The sequence below is a fragment of the Sabethes cyaneus genome, chromosome 2, assembly GCF_943734655.1.
Source record: "Sabethes cyaneus chromosome 2, idSabCyanKW18_F2, whole genome shotgun sequence".
Lineage (NCBI taxonomy): Eukaryota > Metazoa > Arthropoda > Insecta > Diptera > Culicidae > Sabethes > Sabethes cyaneus.
Window position 1 is genome coordinate 89,555,622 of NC_071354.1, and position 21,905 is coordinate 89,577,526.

At 40.2% G+C, this 21,905-nt stretch overlaps 1 protein-coding gene across 1 annotated transcript; it reads left to right on the top strand.

The window, feature by feature from the left end:
* Positions 1–6,307: 6,307 nt before the first annotated feature.
* LOC128735671 (uncharacterized) lies at positions 6,308–9,853 on the top strand. Its single transcript, XM_053830156.1, has one exon. The coding sequence runs from the start codon at positions 6,308–6,310 to the stop codon at positions 9,851–9,853; it is 3,546 nt and encodes a 1,181-aa protein (XP_053686131.1).
* Positions 9,854–21,905: the final 12,052 nt, after the last annotated feature.

The following is a 21,905-nucleotide window of genomic DNA, read 5'->3' on the forward strand; positions in this document are numbered from 1 at the left end:
TGGCTTCACTTTCTTGACTCGTTTTCCTGCTTTCTCACCTGGTTTTCGTTTTTTTACCCACTGTATTCACGCATAATTCCTTTCTGTCGCGTTTTTGGCCCTTTAATGAGTTTCCAGTGTTCCGTTTTTCGTCTTTTTTCTTCCGAAATGTAGTTTTCCCTTGTTCTGTTCCGTGTTTTCTGCTTTATTGTTCCGGTTTTCTTCGTTCCCTGTGCCATTTTTTTTTATTTTCAGTCCTATTTTTCCTCATATTTTTCACTCGTTGATGATTGTATTCTCTCCTCGTTTTTCGTCTACGCCTGTTCCGTTTTTCTTCTTTTTAAGGGTATTTCCGTCCTTTCTGTCACGTTCATTTTAGAAAAGCAAAGCCGCGGGTATAAACGTCCTGTTGAAAACTTGACCCTTTTTTGTGTAGTTTCCCTTCCTAAAAATAGGTGTTTTTCTCCTTTCCCATTTTCCCGTTTTTGTCTCACCAATTTTGTTTTATATCTCGTTTAATCTGTTTTCCTCCTTTTCTCAGTCAGTTTCCTTCTTTTCACGTCCCGCTTTTTGCCCTTTTGCCCTTTGCGTCTTGATCTTCCCTGTTCCGTTTCTGCCATTTTCGTTCCCTGTCCTACTTGTTTTTTAATTTTCAGTCTTGTTTTTCCTGAAGTTTTCACCCATTTTTGATTGTTTCCTCTTCTTCTTTCCCGTTTTTTCGTTTCCAATTTTCATTTTCCTAACCCCTTTTAGCTGCTTTGCTTCTCGTTTCTGCTTTTGGCTTCCTTTTCTCCTTTTCTCTCCGGTATTCATGTTTTACCTCCCGTTCTTCGTGTTTTAAAGTTTTTCTTTTCGTTTTTCCTGTTTTTCTCCACTCATTTTCCAATCTTTTGACTCATCTTTCTCCTTTTGTATCCCGTTTGATCTGTCCATTTTATCCTCATTTTCCTCGATTTTTTAGGGGGTTTCCTCGTACCTGCGGCTGGTTCGCCTCTCCATTTTTCTTGTTTTCTATTCATCTTTTTTGTGCCGTCTATTTGTTTTGTTGTTGTTTCATTTCTACCTAATTTCATTCTTTTCACTTGTTCGATCCCTTTACGTTTTGCCTTTCTACTATATAAATATATAGTATAAAGGTATAGAAATCACTTGAAAAACCGGAAATGGAAAGAAGGTCCTGCGGACCGAATGTTATATACCATTCGACTCAGTTTCGAAAACTGAGCATTTTCTGTGTGTGTGTATGTATGTGTGTGTGTGTGTGTATGTAACGCTTTTAATCTCACTCACTTTTCTCGGAGATGGCTGGACCGATTTTAATGTTCTTAGTGTCAAATGAAAGGTCTAGGTGTCCCATTGGTCGCTATTGAATTTCATTTTGATCGGACTTTTAGTTCAAAAGTTATGTATAAAAATACGAAAAATATGGGACTTCATTATCTCATAGATCCCTTAACCGATTTGAACAAAATTGATTGCATATGAAAGAGGAGCCTTACAAACCCTTAACTTCCAAATTTCATGATGATTGGACTTGTAGTTTGAAAGTTACATAAAGAAATGTGAAAAAATAGTATTTAAAACATATTTTTGTAACATTTAAGAATTAATTCAATGAAAAACATCACACATTTTATTATTATTTGAAAATTACTGCTGAGATCTATCAAACGAAACCGATTTATTTAAAATCGGACGGTTCATTCAAAAGTTATTCAAACTTTAACACTTAAGCACCGTATATTAAACCGTTAAAACGTGTGAAATCAAAACATATCAATCAAATGTTGATTGTATTCAATGTGTGCGATGTATGTATGTATATATGTATGTATGTATGTATGTATGTATGTATGTATGTATGTATGTATGTATGTATGTATGTATGTATGTATGTATGTATGTATGTATGTATGTATGTATGTATGTATGTATGTATGTATGTATGTATGTATGTATGTATGTATGTATGTATGTATGTATGTATGTATGTATGTATGTATGTATGTATGTATGTATGTATGTATGTATGTATGTATGTATGTATGTATGTATGTATGTATGTATGTATGTATGTATGTATGTATGTATGTATGTGTATGTGATGACAATTTGCAATGAAATTCAAGAAAAGTGAGAAACATGTCAAAAGTCAGAAATTTTTGAAGCCTCTTAGTGGAATACGAACTCTGAAATAAAAGAAAAGAAAAAAACTTTTACCGACTAAATTCCACTATTTAATATTTATTCGCGACAGATACGTATACCCTTTGAAAAAAGACACTGATGAAGCCTGCATGTTGTAGGCGAACTACGTATCTGTCGCAAATACATATTAAATAGCGGGATTCAATTGCAAAGTTTTTTCTTTTCTTTGATTTTAGATTTCAATTGTCATTTTCTTCACTTGCTGTTACTCACAATTGCACGCAAAGCAAAAAGCGGAGAAAAGCAGTTAATTTAAGTATATAAGTATAGTGTTTTATAGGATCAAAATACTAGTGAGTTGATTTTTCCAAATAAATTTATACAAATTTCATACAAATTTTGCGCATCAATATATGCTCTTTTCAATCCATAGATACTAGAGCTTAGAAATGTTATTTGAAAAATAGGAAGTAAACGTTGCACGGTAGTAACTTTGTACGATTTGTTTTCGTTAGTGACATTTTAAAGGACAGATGTCTTATGTCATGTATCATGTTTTAATAAATAAATCAAAAATGACCAGCACTGGAAATCATATCGATCATATTTCTCATTCTCAAGCATGTTTATGGTGCAGTTTTTGCACTATTTTTCGACCTCATCTTGTTTTCCTAACCCCCTAACATTGTAAAAACGATGCGATCAAGCAAATGACTATCTTTTCATGAAAGTACATTCAAAAGAAGCTCAAGTTTTGATTTTCATGCAAAAATAATTATCTGAAGGAGCGCCATCTAAGAAAAAGTTCAATTTCTCTTTTTCATATCTAATGCTCTATTCAGTTATTTTTTCTAATTCAGATATATTGCAAAATTGAAGCCAAGCAAACTAATAGTAAAATTTTGAGATTAATCATTTTGTTGTAGATATCCTTTTTCTTCAAAAACGAAGTATAATAATAATTTTTCTGAACTCTTGTTTTTCAAAGATGCTAACTTTTGAACGCATGGTATTAATATCAAAATATCAAAAAAAATCTACCCTTTGGGCTAAAACCACTCAAAAAAAATATCAAAAATATGCTATGAACGCATATTTCATATTGTCATATTGTCAAAACAAGTTTCGTATGTGGCTCTGAAACCCAAAAGTTAAGGCCGACCGATTATAAAACTAAATAAGGTGTTCATTAAATAACATAAATGACGGTTACAAGTATTTACGCATCCAAGGAAAGAAAATAGAATTATTCTACGCAATACGTTGTGAATTTTACTGGCAAATAAGGATTTTGAGGAATACGGAACAGATATTTAAAAATATAGTCAAGTTAATTATAGATGTTCCTGAGAAATTAAATAATGATTATTGTGGCAGTAGAAAGGCTAGGTCACGCCGCTAGGTGGATTAATTCGGGTTTTTTCTTTCGTTTTTATTTTTTTCATGCCACTCTCTGTTTTTTCTCTCTTTCGTCCAGTTTTCGAAGGGTTTCCCTCCGTGCTCCTTTCCTGTTTTACTCTCTCTCTCTCTGTCTCATTTTTCGTTTTTTTGCAGCGGAATACAGACCGCTTCTAGATCCATCGAATAAGAAACAGTTTTGCTCTACGTTGTTTGGTTCATAAGCTCATAACATATGAATTTTTGAACTAAGTAAAAATTCATAACCAAGGTTCCCAATAGGTTTACTCTAAAATCTAGCAAACACTAATCAAACGAAAGAAAACTTTTTCGCGAGTAAAAGTACCTGGCAAAAATCTGGCAATCAATTTGACCTATGGCGAAGAATTTTTCGAGAAACATTTAGTAAGTTTTGTTCAACATAGATGTAAAATTTGGTCTGAAATTAGAGGTAATGACCTTATTGCAAGAAGGGCAAGAATGACCTTATTGCACCTTATTGCAACGGAAACCCACGAAAATCTTCACCACCTTACCTACACATTACCAAACATCTGGTAGATGTTGAGTTTGGGCTGTTTGTCTAACGGGCAATAAAAAATTATGCGAAATTCAGATTTAACTGGCATAATGGCAACCTTAGTAATGGCAACCTTAGCCATAAGTCCGGAACAGCAAAAAATGTTGTCATAAAATATTTATCATTTAAAGATTAGGAATCGACTAACAAGAAAAAAATCTTTTTTGGAAAGGGAGGAAGAGGAAGTACCTGATGCAAACAACGATTAATTCGGTGAACTGGAAAATTTCGATATGTCGTTTTTTACCGCGTAAATCAAAACCGCGTAAATCAAAACCGCGTAAGTTTCGAAATTCGCGTAAATTGCGAAAGTCGCATAAAACAGCGCGTGAATTTTTAAAGTCGCGTAAAAAGCGACTCCAGTGTATAGACAAAAAATATATTCGACTGTGCCATGGCAGGTGGGACTCGTACCCACTTTCTTTCGGTATAATTTCATTTTCATTACCAAGTTAAATTCAAGCCGAATATTTTATCGACTAAACTACTGCCGCATCCTTATATTAGGTAGTCTAATATGCAATTTTGTTTTATTCTCCCAACTCTACACAGGGTTGCCAAGTGCACAGATTATTCTGTGTTTAACAGATGTTTGAAAGAAATCGCCTGTACAGAATCTGTATGCAAAGAATGCAGATTATCGCCAATTACACAGATTAATCAGATTTTTGCGCTTTTACATGAGAGTGGAAGAGATGGAAATAGCCAGCAAAATTACTCTCCGTCTCTTTCACTCTCATTGTTTTGCATTGGAAAAATTTTTGCACAGATATTTTTCCTCGCTGTACAGATGGCCAGATTTTTTCAACAAAAAACACAGAATTACATGTGGCATCCCTGACTCTACCATTCCACACACGTGTCATGCACTCACCTCTGACATAATATTATTTTTGTATGACTGCTTTTATTTGAATTTTTGAGTCACCGGTCAATTATGTGTGCAATTTAAAATTGATATTTTTCGGTGAATACGATAAAAAAACTTTCCCTTTTCTTTACGTTTCGGCTTAATGATTTCCAATTCAGCCATCTTCAGAATATCAGCCTAATTATTTCATTTTAACGATTATCGGCTTTCCGTGCGCCAACCGCAAACGAGTAAAGAGACAAACACCATTGACGACGCAGCTCGTTTGCGGTTGGCGCACGGAAAGCCGATAATCGTTAAAATGAAATAATTAGGCTGATATTCTGAAGATGGCTGAATAGGAAATCAGTAAGCCGAAACGTAAAGAATAGGGAAAGTTTTTTGATCGTATTCACCGAAATATATCAATTTTAAATTGCACACATGACTGCTTTTTGTTTCTACCATCGAGAAGATGTCGATCAGGGTGCGGCAGTAGTATAGTCAGTAAAACATTCAACTTGAAATTAAACTTGGCAATGAACAGAAATTATATTTGAAATTGAACTTGATGGAATTTAAATTACACTTGAACTGCGGACTTTTGGTTACAGAAATTATTTTGTCTTACGTTGCATTTTACAGAGGAGGTGGGGCGCGTGCCCCACTGTGCCCCAGCACGCCAGTATTGCCAGTTATAAGTTCGAATTCAGCCTTCCCTAGTTAATATTTTTTGAAACGATGGTTCTAGAATTGATGAAGGGACGGTAGGGGAAAGAAATGAAAATTTTTTGGTGAAGGAGGGGAAGAGCGGAAAGGAAGGGGGGGGTATTGGTAGCTTTGCTTGAAAAGTAGTCATTTTGACTCCTACCTATTGTCCAATACGGGTGTTGTGGGTTCGAATCCGGTTATAATCTCAGATTACAGCTTGGTTCGACTCATGCACCTTCCAGTATTCCAGTATTTAAATCGCAAACGAATTGGGAATAAAAGGTGACGTGCATCCGCTTTGTTTACAATGGACCAATGACATTGCACGCACGGAGGATGATTCACAATTGGTCAATCTAGAAATTTCCGCTGCAGGCCATCTGAAACGGCATGCTCTGAAAATGGTCCATACTGTTAAAAATTTAAACTTGCCGGCTCAATCGTTAGACTATTCGTTGATTAGCGATCAGTTTCCCTATCTGAGTGGGCTGCCAGTGGAAAGTTATGAATCGGTAACACCTACTATTTTAATTGGACTCGACAATTCTCATTTGAAAACCGCCCTGAAACATCGTGAAGGCTCCAGTAATGAACCAATCGCTACTAAAACACGCTTGAGGTGGACGATATTTGGAGCGATAATGGCTAAAACTAACAATAAGGCCCAGCACCAGCTTCACATCTGTGCCCGTTCGCCTGATACAGAGCTGCATGAACTGGTAAAAGAGTTTTTCTCTTCGGAAAATGTAGGTACAACTATTTTACCGAAAACGGAAAGCGATGAAGACTTACGTGCCCGCGCCATACTTGAAAGTACTACAGTTCGAACCGCTTCGGGAAGATTTCAGACCGGGCTGCTCTGGAAATACGATAATGTGAAATTTCCAAACAGCAGAACCATGGCAGAGAAAAGATTCCAGTGCCTTGAACGTCGTTTGGCTTCCAAACCAGAGTTGTATATGAAGGTACGTGAGCAGGTGAAAGAGTATCTGTCTAAGGGATACGCTTACAGAGCTAGCAAAGTGGATTTCGATTCTTTCAGTAACAATCGGATGTGGTTTCTGCCTCTAAACGTCGTGATTAATCCAAAAAAGCCTAACAAGGTGCGGTTGGTGTGGGATGCTGCTGCTAAGGTCCAGGGTCAGTCGTTGAACTCTGCCTTGTTGTCAGGTCCCGACCTTCTTACACCACTCCCAGCAGTTCTGAGTCCCTTTAGACAGTTCCAGGTGGCTATAGCTGCAGATATTTCCGAAATGTTCCACCAAATTATCATTCGACCGGAAGATCGTTCGGCGCAGTTATTTTTGTGGAGGGATTATCCATCGCAGGCATTTGATGTCTTCATCATGAAAGTGGCAACGTTCGGCTCAACCTGTTCACCTTCTGCTGCGCAGTACATCAAAAATCTAAACGCCGAGGAGTTTTCTAAAGAGTACCCCCGTGCAGCCGAAGCAATCAGGAAACATCACTATGTGGACGATTTTTTGTATAGTGTGGACACGACGGAGGAGGCAATTCAGCTTGCGCAACAAGTAAGGGAAGTACACTCCAAGGCGGGGTTTTATATCCGTAATTGGCTCTCAAATTCAAGCGACGTTCTCACACGGGTCGGGGAAAACAGCGTGGAAACTTCGAAGTGCTTTGCGGTTGACAAGTCTGTGTGCAGTGAGCGTGTTCTCGGTATGATTTGGAACCCAACTACGGATCTATTTGTATTTCAAGGCCTGTTTTCTGAGGATATGCTGCCGTTGATCCAGTGTGCTGAGGTTCCTACCAAGCGACAAGCTCTGCGGGTTGTCATGAGCATATTTGACCCTTTAGGGCTGGTAGCGGTGTTCGTGATACATGGAAAAATTTTGATTCAAAATATCTGGCGTTCGAAGATCGACTGGGATGAGCGAATATCTGGCGAACTCTTTAGTCACTGGGAGCGATGGACAAATCTGTTGCGGCAACTGGAGCAGATTCAAATACCTCGCTGTTACTTTCCTGGCAGTTCAGTGGAAGCATACCATACAATTCAATTACACACCTTTGTGGATGCTAGTGAGGAGGCCTTCGCAGCGGTAGCATATCTTAGAATCGTCGAGAATGAAACGGTTCGTTGTGCTCTTGTATCAGCAAAGACAAAAGTCGCTCCACTAAAACCCATGTCCATTCCCAGACTTGAGCTAAGTGCAGCAGTTCTCGGGGCGAAACTGGCCAAGGCAGTTGCGGAGAATCACACTCTAACCATAAATCGCCGTGTTTTTTGGAGCGATTCCCGTACGGTGCTTTCCTGGCTGCGGTCAGACCAAAGAAAATATCGACAATTTGTTGCCTTTAAGGTGACAGAAATTCTTGAGCTTTCTGATGTCAATGAGTGGCGGTGGGTTTCTTCTCGCTTAAACGTCGCAGATGAAGCAACAAAGTGGGGAAAGGGACCATGCATCAACAACGACAGTCGCTGGTTCCATGCGCCAAGTTTTCTGTATCAGCCGGCTAGCCTTTGGCCACAACAAGATCAACGTGATAGTGAGACAGTAGAAGAGCTTCGCCCAGTTCACATTCATAGGCAAATTGCTGTGGACCAGTTAATTTCGTTTGGACGGTTTTCTAAATGGGAGCGCATGGTGAGAACTATAGCCTACGTATTTCGATTCGTCAGGAAGCTTCAACGCAGAGTCAAGAACCAGAGTGTGGATAGCCAGGAATGGTTTAGTCAAGAGGAGATTAAAACGGCAGAGTCAATGGCTTTCAAGCAAATCCAGCAAGAAGCGTATGCAGATGAAATCGTCATATTCACCAAGAACCAGCAGCTCAAAGTGGAGCAACGACTAAAACTGGAGAAAACCAGCCAGCTTCGCAAATTATCTCCGTTTCTGGATAAGCAAGGAGTTCTTCGGATGGACAGCAGGGCGTCTGTTACCACGCAAGTAGCGACGGACTTCAAGGCTCCAGTGATTCTTCCGAAAACCCATTACGGAACTCAGCTGTTAGTAAACTGGTACCACCGTAAATACAATCATCGTGTTGCGGAGACTGCTGTGAATGAAATGCGCCAGAGATTCTATGTTTCGGAGATGAGAGCGGTTTTTCGAAAGGTTGGCAAACTCTGTCAATGGTGCAAGGTGTATAAGGCAGTTCCTGCGGCTCCCAGAATGGCACCACTACCTGAGGAGAGGATGACAGCATTCGTTCGCCCGTTTTCTTTTGTTGGGGTCGACTACTTCGGACCACTGATAATCAAACAAGGGCGCAATAACGTGAAACGATGGGTAGCAATATTTACTTGCTTGACCGTTCGCGCCGTACATCTTGAGCTGGCCTACAGCTTATCTACCGAATCTTGCAAACAGGCGATTCGGAGGTTTATTGCGCGGAGGGGGGCTCCAGCTAAAATATTTAGTGACCAGGGTACAAACTTCATCGGGGCAAGTAATGAGCTGAAAAGGGAGCTGCAGCAGATTTATCCCAATCTAGCGTCAACGTTTACTAATGCAAATACGCAATGGCATTTCAACCCACCGTCTTCGCCACATATGGGGGGATGTTGGGAACGCATGGTTCGGTCGGTAAAGAGCGCTTTAGCTTCGTTATCCACGGTACGAAAGCCAGATGATGAAACGTTTTGGACACTGCTGATCGAGGCGGAATCGATCGTAAACTCTAGGCCGCTTACTTACCTGCCAATAGAATCCGAGACACATGAAGCGTTGACACCGAACTGCTTCCTGATGCTTAGTACCAGCGGGGTAAACCAACCAGCTAGGCCACTGATTGACGGAAAATGGGGACCTTGTTCTAACTGGAAGGTTTGTCAGCAACTTTTGGATCAGTTCTGGAGTCGTTGGGTAAAAGAGTACCTTCCCACGATTACCAAACGTACAAAATGGTTTCAAGATTGCAAACCAGTACAGGTAGATGATCTCGTCGTAGTGGTAGAAGAGAACCAGCGCAACGGGTGGCTACGGGGACGAGTTATTCGTGTGTTCCCAGGTCGTGACGGTCGTGTACGCAGTGCAGAGGTGCAAACAGCAACTGGGATAGTACATCGCCCAGTGATCAAGTTAGCGGTTCTGGAAGTAGCAGGTACAGCTGGAGTGAACACGCAGCAATACGGGTCAGGGGATATTCCGAACGGCATCGAGCAGAAGTTGTCAGCGGGACCGAAAGGGTTGAATACGCTACAGGTGACCGAGCACTAGTAGTAATCGTCGGTAAGCCTATTCGGATCAGCCAACAATACAGAAATGAATTTATTGCTACGTCAAACAGACTACACTCACATACAAATAAAATACAATAAAATTTCTTTGATTAAAAAGCACACAAATCACGCTAAAATTATATCTAAAAATTATATTAAAATTGTTATTATTAGTAAAAGTTGGACAGTACGAACATAAATTGTAGGACTAAAAATGTGAGTAATTGTAAAATTAAAAATAGTTTGCTAAAACTTACAACTAAATGCGAAATAAATAATTACAGCTTAAAAGCGACTCAAACATAACCTCACCACCGAGTTGACTATATAGAGGTCCGAAGTCATTTATCTACTGTGCCAACAGGACAAAAGGTAGGAGTCAAAATGACTACTTGTCAAGCATAGCTACCAATACCCCCCCCCCCCCCTTCCTTTCCGCTCTTCCCCTCCTTCACCAAAAAATTTTCATTTCTTTCCCCTACCGTCCCTTAATCAATTGTAGAACCATCGTTTCAAGAAATATTAATTTATATGTATGACCTCATTTCAAGGTCAAGACTAAAAACTTGAGATTAGTCTTCCCTAGTTAAAGGCTAGGCTAAATATAAAAAAATCAGTTTATCCAATTTTTTACTTCCATTTACTCTTTCCAAGAAACATATACTATACGTAGGTATGTATTTTCTTTATAGTCGAACTGCATACAATCAAGTCTTTTAACTATTCTTTCGTGTCAGTACATGCAATCGTTGTCTGAATCGTCTCTTTTTCACTACGATAAGTGAGTGCCATGCAACAGCGAAGTAACAAAAACAGATAGAAATCTGCTCTGCCATTTTAACCTTCCTAGTGCATTGGGGTCGTTTTCGACCCATCGGCATACTTACAAAGCTTGATACTCAGTAACGGTACGAGCTAGAGACTTGAAATTTTCTGACTTTTCCTAACTTTGGAAAATTAGCATTGTGGGGGAGTTTCAGCTTTCAGCGACATCTAGAAGAGCCACAGCAAAAAAAGTTACATATTATGCATTAAGGGTCGAAAACGACCCAAGTTTGGAAATTGCTCTCATTCATCCATTTTCAATCCGAATTTCGTTTTCTTTACCTCGTTTGAAAGATATGGCCAAAAACTAGCACCCAAGGTATGTTGGGGAATATTTGTTGACTGATGGCCACTTCTGCGTCGGTTCCGAAACTACCAGGTCCCGGGAAAATTTTTATATTTTGAGATAATTCATTTTGCGGCACATCAAATCACATTGGCTTGATAAAATAAGACTAGTGGAAGTACAATGGGGACATTTTGGACCCGAATGGCCACTTCCCAATCGGTTACGGAACATCCGGTTTTTGAGGCCATTTTTGAATTTTAGGATGATTTCTATTGCGGCACGTCAAATTTCATCACATTGATAACATAAGACTATTGAAAGTATAATAAACACATGTTGAAGGCAAATGGCCACATCAGCATCGGTCCTGGAACATCCGGTACCCGGTTTTTGGGGACATTTTTGTATTTTAGGATAACTCATAATGCGACATATCAGATCACATCGGCTTGATAAAATAAGACTGATGGAAGTAAAACAATGTCATTTAGAAGCCAAATGGCCACTTTACCATCGGTACTGGGTCATCCGGTACCAGTTTCGGGGGACATTTTTGGCTTTTGATATAATTCACCATGCGGCACCTCAAATCACATCGGGTTGATAAAATAACAACAATGGAAGTATAATGGGGCATCAGTCGCATATAATCCGGTACCCGGTATTTATACCGGGGCAGATGAATTACCCTGTAATCCAAAAATGTCTCCAAAACCCGGATAACGGATAGTCCGGAACCGACGGTGAAATGGTAATTTTGGCTCCAAAATTTTTGGCGCATGATGAATTATCCTATCCAAAAATGTTCTCATATACCGTGCACCCGATGTTCCGGAACCGATGATGAAATGGCCATTTGTCTTCAAATGGTCCCCATAGCTCTTGTAACTGTTTTATTTGATCAAGGCGTTGTGATTTGATGTGCCGCAAGATGAATTATTTCATAATCCAAAAATATCCCGCGGAACCAGGTACCGGATGTTCCGGAACCGATGGTAAAATGGCCATTTGGCTTCTAAATGACCTTATTTTATTTTCATCAGTCTTATTTAATCAAGCCGATGTGATTTGATGTGTCGCAAGATGGGTTATCCTAAAATACAAAAATGGCCCCAAAACCCGGGTACCGGATGTTCCGAGACCAATGCTGATGTAGCCATTTGCCTTCAAAATGTCTTTATTATACTTTCAATAGTCTTACGTTATCAAGCAGATGTAATTTGACGTGTCGCAAGATAAATCATCCTAAAATTGTCCTCAAAAACCGGGTACCGGATGTTCCAGAACCAATAAGGAAATGGCCGCTTGGGTCCATAATGCTCCTATTGCACTTCCATTAATCTTATTTTATCAAGCCAATGTGATTTGATGTGCCGCAAAATGAATTATCTCAAAATATAAAAACGTCCCCCGGGACCTGGTAGTGGGTGTTCCGGAACCGACGCAGAAGTGGCCATCAGTCAACAAATATTCCCCAACATACCTTGGGTGCTAGCTTTTGGCCATATCTTTCAAACGAGGTAAAGAAAACGAAATTCGGATTGAAATTGAATGAATGAGAGCAATTTCAAAACTTGGGTCGTTTTCGACCCTTAATGCATAATATGTAACTTTTTTCTAATGCATTAGGAAGGTTAAGGGCAAAACCATATTATGTGACATCTCACCCCGGCAGTCCCATAGAACGACATTGTTGAGCCACTTCAAATTGTCCACTTGACCAGCACAAAGGGCCGGTAAGATCCTGCACAGGCTGATTCAAGACGATACCCGAAGAAAGTATCCTGTATGCATGAAGAAAATTCACCCGCAATCGCACTGATATCTAGAACCTTGCCACTCGAAAGGCAGCGGATCGTGAAGGAAGGGCAGTGGAATTGGGAAACTGGACAACGGCCATCGCAAGACGCACGTTATAAAGCGACAGAAAAATTATGCAGCAAGTAATCCGGATGGGGCGGAAAGTAGCGAAAGCAAGAAAAAAGATTATGCTGATTTAAATGCACATACATTAATTGCATGATATGCGGTCCGTATTTGTGCAAGGTTTACTCTCCACCTTATTCGACGGGAGGCTGGCCGTCGTCTGGATAGCATCTTCCGTTTCGCAACCACGTAAGGAGCATCGAGAGAAAAAAAACCGATCCACACTGACATTGCACTCGAGCGATTATCGGCGTAATGTATGCACATACGTTTAAGTTTCTAGGCACATTCTGAGCGACAAAGTTCTTGCCCAACTAAATTGAGACAGACCACAGCATTCCGAGTACCGTGCTCGGGTGGTGACTGCCGTCAATGTCGCCCGTTGCCAAGAAGGACGATGCATCTTGCGCGGTGTGCCCCATTTTCGGAGAAGACATCATCAAAACGGTCCCTGGAGAAAATGCAACAAACGTGCGCTTAGTTAGTGTTCCCCGCCGTACTGGCATCATTGCACCGAAGTTTTCAATCTGATACACAAATAAACTCCTTTTACGATGACATTATTTCAATTTGGTAAACTAAACGAAAAGCTGCTCGTGTGGGCAAGCGACGGAACAAGTATGCACCTCGAGGAGAAGCGCCTCGGCTGCAGCATCTGCCTTCCAGCCAGTTGCGGCGGCGGCGGAACTGCATCTCGTTTGTGCAGGCGGTTTTTCTTATTGTGGAAACTTCTCTCTTTCTATACATCAAATTCAATTTGGCTGTGGATCCGATACGGTAGTTTGCTAATGAACGACTTTTTATGGAAACGACAAAGTTTCTGACGAGAATTTTTCACATTGTTTCGCCACCATCACCCGGAATGGAACGTACATCAACCGATGAGGAACGATTGGCCGCCGATTTTTTGATAACACGTGCGGTAATAAAGTTAATGAAGGACACCGAAAGTTATTTGAAATACAATGTAGCTATCAATATTTGAGAAGAAATCAATATTTTAATTATAAGTGAATCTTACTCAAGTAAAAAAAGCAAAAAGCAGGATTCTTGTAGCTTGCAATAAGGAACGTGCTTTCTACACCTCAATCGAAGATAAGGAAATATAAATCAAGTAACAAATACTACTTTTAACTTTCAACTAAGCGATAATATACAAATGTTCGACCTCACTGGCAGTCCGAATGCACACAAACGTACCGAACAAGATCAACCTCCGAAAAACATTTGCCGCTACACTATAATGTTGGCCCTCAAGATGGTAACACGGTCCAAACGTGTCAGAAAATTAACTATCACATCCCAGTGATCTTGTATCAGCAATCACCCAATGCCATTCACCACGTGTCGCTTATCGTTACCACCGAGTATCTGGCCTCAAGATCTTAGGAATCGCTTTTTCAACCGAGCTTGTTTTGTTGTCGCATGTTACTCTTTTGACTTTGGCCCAAAAGTGTCTTTGTTATGTTTGTGCCGACTGCCGATAGATTGTTGACAGTGAAGAATTATTTATGAAGGTGCATTCGGCAATTATTTGTCGTTAATTACTATGTGGAAGATTGTAACCCTACAATTCAACTATCGGGACCCAAACAAAAGGGAAACCTGTTTATGGACAACGGAGAGGATCCGAGTATCTTCTGCAAGAGGGGGTTCTCTTAACAATGCTGCCAGAAAACTCTCTTAAAAGCGAGGTTATATTCTCGAAAACGTAATCATATTTTCAACAAAGAACGTTTGAACATAAATAACTAATCTGTCAAAATACACGTCAGAATCTGGAAAAAATGGAAAAAATAGGAATTTTTCAAACAAAATGAAATAAAAATTTGTCCAATATTTTGAACACTTCTCCATCTGAACTATCTAAATTTGGGTCTGAAAATAACCCACCAGTGTTGGTGGAGTTTGAAGTACGCCGCACGCTTAGGTTCGGCAATTATTTGTCGTTAATTACTATGTGTAAGATTGGAACCCGGAACACAAACAAAGGGAAACCTGTGTAGGGACAACGGAGAGGATTCGAGTACCCTTCAGAATCATGGCAGCTCGCGGATGCAGTAATCGTGTTCCCCACTCTATCAGCTTCGGCATCTTTATTGCATCACCAGCCGTACAGCGTAACATGCTCACAGCACAGCAAAACGTCACGACAAATTAAAACAAATAGAACGTGTGCCAGCAACAGCTAAAATCTCGTTCTTAGAAAGAAATAGTTATATAAAATTAAAATATATACGGGTACGAAGTACGGAAACACTAAAATGTGAGTTAAAATGAATTATATTGTAGAATTTCAAATGATTAAAATGATTATCACAGCTTTAAGCAATTCATAAATTAACATTCCGTTTCCGTCTTCGTTTCCGTCTTCGTTTCCGTTTCCGTTTCCGTTTCCGTTTCCGTTTCCGTTTCCGTTTCCGTCTCCGTCTCCGTCTCCGTCTCCGTCTCCGTCTCCGTCTCCGTCTCCGTCTCCGTCTCCGTCTCCGTCTCCGTCTCCGTCTCCGTCTCCGTCTCCGTCTCCGTCTCCGTCTCCGTCTCCGTCTCCGTCTCCGTCTCCGTCTCCGTCTCCGTCTCCGTCTCCGTCTCCGTCTCCGTCTCCGTCTCCGTCTCCGTATCCGTCTCCGTCTCCGTCTCCGTCTCCATCTCCATCTCCGTCTCCGTCTCCATTTCCGTCTCCGTTTCTGTTTCCATTTCCGTTTCCGTTTCCGTTTCCGTTTCCGTCTTCGTCTCCGTCTCCGTCTCGGTCTCCGTGTCTGTCTCTGTTTCCGTCTCCGTCTCCGTCTCCGTTTCCGTTTCCGTTTCCGTTTCCGCTTCCGTTTCCGTTTCCGTCTCCGTTTCCGTTTCCATCTACGTCTCCGTTTCCGTTTCCGTTTCCGTTTCCGTTTCCGTTTCCGTTTCCGTTTCCGTTTCCGTTTCCGTTTCCGTTTCCGTCTCCGTTTCCGTTTCCGTCTCCGTCTTCGTCACGTATCACAATAGATCAGAGGAAGTACTAAGTCCACAGAGGAAAATAGTGAAAAAGGGAGGAACTAGTAGGAGCATAACAAAGTGTCCGCTGTTTGTCAATTGCTGGCTCTAGCAGTAAGTGCTGACCGATTTCGACATATCTAAAGCTTCATGAACTAAATTTAGACATACCGTATTCCAACCGTGATATTGTTTTTGCGTCATGTTCCCGAATAATTTTTCCATTTACTGTTGGTATTTACTGTTACATTTTTCGCATTAAAAATGTAGATTCAGGCAAATTGAAAATTTCTTGACATTAGGCCAAAAATATAAACTTAGCGAAAATGAGAGTCGAACTTACAGCTCTCATTCCTTAGTCGAGTGTGTTGTTTAACCAATTACACCACTAAGCTTTCCATTTACTTAATAGGACAGTAAAAGAGTGTTGATAGCTCGAAAGAGTTTATAGAGATGATGTTCTTAATGAATCATCGTGCGTGATTAATTTGTCACCTCAATGACTGTGATTTCGAAATTGTCAACCATCCAGTCCAGATGAAGAAAGGCCAAAAACTTTCTTCTTCTTTTTCTTCTTCTTCATCTACTCATCCTAGCAGCATAGGGCCGGGCTGACTCTCATCGTATCAAGATTCCTCTTCACTGTACTCGATCTTGGGCTATTTCGTTGCGCGTCTCGACACATGCAAATCAAATTCAACCTGGTTAGACCTCTCTATTCCTGGTGCCGGGGCGGTTCTTGAAGAGAACGAATTTCACTGCACAGTCCTCTGACATCCTTGCGACGTGGCCAGTGCACTGTAGTCTCCCAACTTTCGCCAGGTGTACGATGGCACCCAAGTAACCAAGAGTTCGAATAAAATTGTCTAATAAGAGTTAAACAGCTTTATGTATATTAATCTTTAACTTGCTAAGCAGCGTCACTTTTAAGTAATTAACCGAACTTTCAAGCTGTCTTGGGTTCGCTGCACAGAACGCTAAGCAGCTTCGAAATAAACTGTCAATAACTAAGAAAAAACAAATTTAGCCGCACTTCTATATGTTCTATTTTTATACTTCTACCTAATTTCTATATTCGTTGCATTTGCCTGCTGTTGGGTTTGAACCCGGGTGTTCCGCGTTGTAAACCTTTCCCGATCCACTGCGTCACCTTTGTCGTAAGCAAGCGATGGGAATTTTGCCAATGAGTTGTTCTTAAGTAAAAGTTCGTTTTAGAACTTGCAGCAGCTTTATGCAGCGCGAGTTAATTATAGAACATAAAGTTTGGAACCAGGCAATCAACTATAGTAGTGAGATACCGACAACATATGCTACACAACACAACACAATAATGAAGAGCATTGCATTCTAATTTATATTTGTAATTAGAAATGTGCGAGCATTAAATTTATTCTAGTGAAATAAAAATAATTAATCTCAAATAGTTTTAGGTTCTGCTGGTTTGATCACCAAAAATATAAACAAAAAAGCAGCACGCAGAACTTGTTAGCAACTAAAGTTACTTCAGAACTTCATGTAGCATCCTAATAGCTTTGAAGTATCTATGAAGTACTTACAGCACTTCTTAAAGCATTTAGTTCCACGTATACTTGATATACACCACTAATCAGCAAGAAAGTTCCACGGAACTGAATCTGAACTAATTATGAACTTTCGAGTTCGCGTGTCAGGTAATATTCGAACTTTTGGTTGCTTGGGCAATCTCTCCAAGTAGTGTCTCGTGAAGTTGAGTCTTTTTTTTCTCCGCAAGACGCTTCGATCAAGGAACATATGCCACCGCACAAAACTGACGATGTGCACGACGTATTATGCAAAAAGGTGAGAACTAGGTTGGACACCTTATAGCAAGGTGAGCAACTAATGAAGTAAGGATCTAATGAAGTGATGCCATGAAGAACTGAAAATGAGAATAAGTAAAGAACTGATCAATTTAAAGAGCGTACGACTGAGGAAGTGTAGGACTGAAGAAATTTAGGACTGAAGAAGTGTAGAATTGAAGTAGTGGTGGACTAACGAATTGTAGAACTGAAGAAGTGAAGAAATGTGAAGTAGTGAAGATGTGAAAAAGTGAAGAGGTAAAGAAGTGAACGAGTGAAGACTTAAATTAGTGAAAAAGTTAAGAAGCGAAAAAATGAAGAAGTAAATATTTTCGTTTATAGTAAAATTGCCTGCGCTTTTTCAGACTAAGCGTGTAGGGCGCTATATCTCTGCATATTAGCGTTGGTAAGAGGAAATGCTTATCAACTTAGGGACTGTATTATCTCGTTTCATTATCCCTGATTTTTGTTTTCAGGTATAATAAGTTATAAGTTGTCACGTAGTTTTCGAGCCATAAATCTCTCATGTGCATAGTATTTTTCGATATAAATTAAATTATGGTTGTATATGAGCACCAATGGCATTATACTAAATTTTTTAAAAAGGTATCTTTTATATCTTAATTTTTGTAATTACTGGCTTTACAAAAAAATTTCCGAATATCCAGGTTAGTCTCAAATAACTGGTGCTTACATACTTACATTATCTATCTAGCTCCCCCCATCTACTAACAACAATTCCTTTCCCGAAATACTTGTGAAGATGCAGAGGATTCCCTGGTCTTTAGTAGCAACAAGTATTGGACTAACATTCCTTCCCATCCCACCAGGACCTGCATTCGGACGTGGCCGGTGTCGGTATTGATCAGCATGCAGGGACCTGATAAGGTTGCACAATGAGGAATAGCGTGCTGTCCCAAGTATGCTTTTTCCAGCCATCATTTTGCAATTTTCATCGGTCCTGGTCAATAACGGAGTAGCAGCACACGGGCGGTATCCTATGCTTATACTTATGCTTATGCTTAAATTGCCTGCGCTTTTGAATTAGTCCATAATCAAAGAATAATATTTTTTCCTTATATTTCAGTCAAATTTTATGTACTTGATTTTTTAAATCAGCTAATCTTATCTATACCTATAAAGAAGGATTTCTGTCTGTCTGTCTGTCTGTCTGTCCGTATGTTCCTTATAGAATCGAAAACTACTGAACCAATCGGCATGAAAATATGCATGTAGAGGTTTTTTGGGGCCAGGAAAGGTTTTAGTGATGGTTAGAAACCCCTCCCCCCACTAAGAGGGGGGGCTCCCATACAAATGAAACACAAATTTCTGCATAACTCGACAACTAATCAAGCAAATAGAACAAAATTTGGCATGTGGGTGTTTTCGGTGACAAGAATTTATTCTATGGTAAATTGAGACCCCTCCCCTCTTTATAAGGGGAATTATAACTCCTCTCCTCTTTAAAAGGGGGGCTTCCATACAAATTTCCTCATAACTCGAGAACTAATCAAGCAAATGGAACCAAATTTGGCATGTGAAGGTTTTCGAGGGCAAGAATATTTTCTATAGTAAATTAGGACCCCTCCTCACTTTAAGAGGGGGGGTTCCTGTACCAAAGAAACACAATTTTCCTCATAACTCGAGAAGTAATTAAGCAAATGGAACCAAATTTGGCATGTGGGTGTTTTTGGAGACAAAATTTTTTTTCTATGATGAATTGGGACCCCTCCCCGTTTTAGGAGAGGGGGATCCTATACACATGAAATAGAAATTTCCTCATAACTGAAGAACTAATCAAGCAAATGGAACAAAATTTGGCATGTGAAAGTTTTCGAGGGCAAGAATATTTTCTATGGTGAATAAGGACCCCTTCCCACTTTAAGAGAGGGGGCTCCTATACAAACGAAATACAAATTTCCTCATAACTCAAGAACTAATTAAGCAAATGGGACAAAATTTGGCACGTGGGTGTTTTTGGAGACAAGTTTTTTTTCTATGATGAATTGAGACCCCTCCCCACTTTAGGAAGGGGGGCTCCTATACAAATGAAATGCAAATTTCCTCATAACTCGACAATCAATCAAGCAAATGAAACCAAATTTGGCATGTGAAAGTTTTCTAGGGCATGAATATTTTCTTTGGTGAATTAGAACCCCTCCCCACTTTAAGAGGGGGGCTCCTATACATACGACATACAAATTTCCTCATAACTCGAGAACTAATCAAGCAAATGGAACCAAATTTGACACGTGGGTGTTTTTGGAGACAAAATTTTTTTTCTATGATGAATTGGGACCCCTTACCACTTTAGGAGGGGGGGTGGCTCCTATACAAATGAAATTCAAATTTCCTCATAACTCGAGAACTAATCAAGTAAATAGAACCAAATTTGGCATGTGGAGGTTTCTGGAGGCAAAAATATTTTCTATGGTGAATTAGGACCCCTCCCAACTTTAAGAGGGGGTGCTTCTACACAAATGAAATACAAATTTCCTCATAATTCGAGAACTAATCAAGCAAATGGAACCATATTTGACATGTGGGTGGTTTTGGAGGCAACCATTTTTTCTATGATGAATTAGGACCCCTTACCTTTTAAGAGGGGGGGCTCTCGTACAAACGAAATACAAATTTCCTCATAACTCTAGAACTAATCAAGCAAATGGAACCAAATTTGGCATGTGGGAGTTTTAGATGGCAGAATTTTTTTCTATCGTGAATTACGACCCCTTCCCCTTTTAAGAGGGGAGCTCCCATACAAATGAAATTCAAATTTCCTTATAACTTGAGAACTAATCAAGCAAATGGAACCAAATTTGGCATGTGGGAGATTTTGGAGTCTTGAATTTATTTTACGATAGTTAGAGACCTCTCACCCCTGTGGTAGGGGGATATGGACTCTCATACAAATAAAACAGAAATTTTTGCGAAACTCAAAAACTAATCAAACTCGAGAAATTCGGGACTCTCCTATAAAACATTAGTCAATACAAGACCACAAAAACTATCTATAGTAACACTAGATCATTCAGGACGAGACGGTCGCGAGTGTTGCCGGTGACCCGCCGTCGGAAGCGCCGCATACTGGGGGGCTTGCAAAACTCGAGATTGTGACAAAGATCATCCGAGATTCATGATTTATGTTCAACACAGGTTAATTTGTGGCAATACGAAGTTTGTCGGGTCAGCTAGTCAATGATAAAGTAGGCAGAAAATTCCCTATTCAATACATTTATTCCAGCAAATTGCTTTCTTGTCGGTTAAAAATGTACTTTCCAAATTTATTTCGGAATCCGGTAACTTTAGAATAAAAAAATTTATTAAGTTCTATTTGGTAATTACATGCTAAAATATATCACTAAAACCTGTCAAAATGATGAATATCGTAGAACTATTTATTCCAGTGCCATTTATCATGGCAATTCAGCTGTACTTTTCTGTTTTTGTTTCGGTAAACGCACCCCTATAGGAGCAAATTGACCCTGTAATTATAGTTCCCCTTGCCAACATGCAAATTTACTTATACTCGCCAGCAGTGTCACCTACAGACCGTCAGTTCCCGTACAGGTCGCGGCCAGCACACCGAGTTTACAATTCTAATCTTCCGCCGCCCATTAGTGCGTCCGCCACGGAGCGCCGCGAAAGGAAAGAAAGGTAATTAATCGCTCAATTTATGACTTTCTCTGTGAGGTGACTGGAAATGAGTCACGCGGAACAAGCTGCAAAGTGAAACCACGAAGGCCATTTCCAGCCACCAAGAAATTATTCAAATTATATTCCGCATTCTAACGAAGTCCTCCGAAGCCGGCAACGCCATCGTCGTCTCGCGCTCTCCCTCTGAAGGATAGTCAACACTTCGCCAAAACCAATATTGGAGGAAACACTCGCATTTCCAATCAGTCACCGCTAATCACCATAATGACGAAGGGATTTTCTCGCACACCGGGTCCTCTATATTGGGCAGGCAGGCAGCGTCGCCCTGTTGACACCGTCGGGTGCCACCGGTATCGAAGGGAGGCCACAAACCTAAGGAAAGGAGGCACCAGCCTTCTACAGTTAATGTGTGAGTAAGACGTTTCGATCACGCAAAGTCTCTCACTCTACGGTCGTCCCGGCGGGTCTGTCCTCCGGCACTGACCATGATAAGCACAAATTTCCCTGAAAATCGAAGAGAAATTGCTTCCGTTTCCGATGGACGAACGGGCAAATAAGCAATCACATTT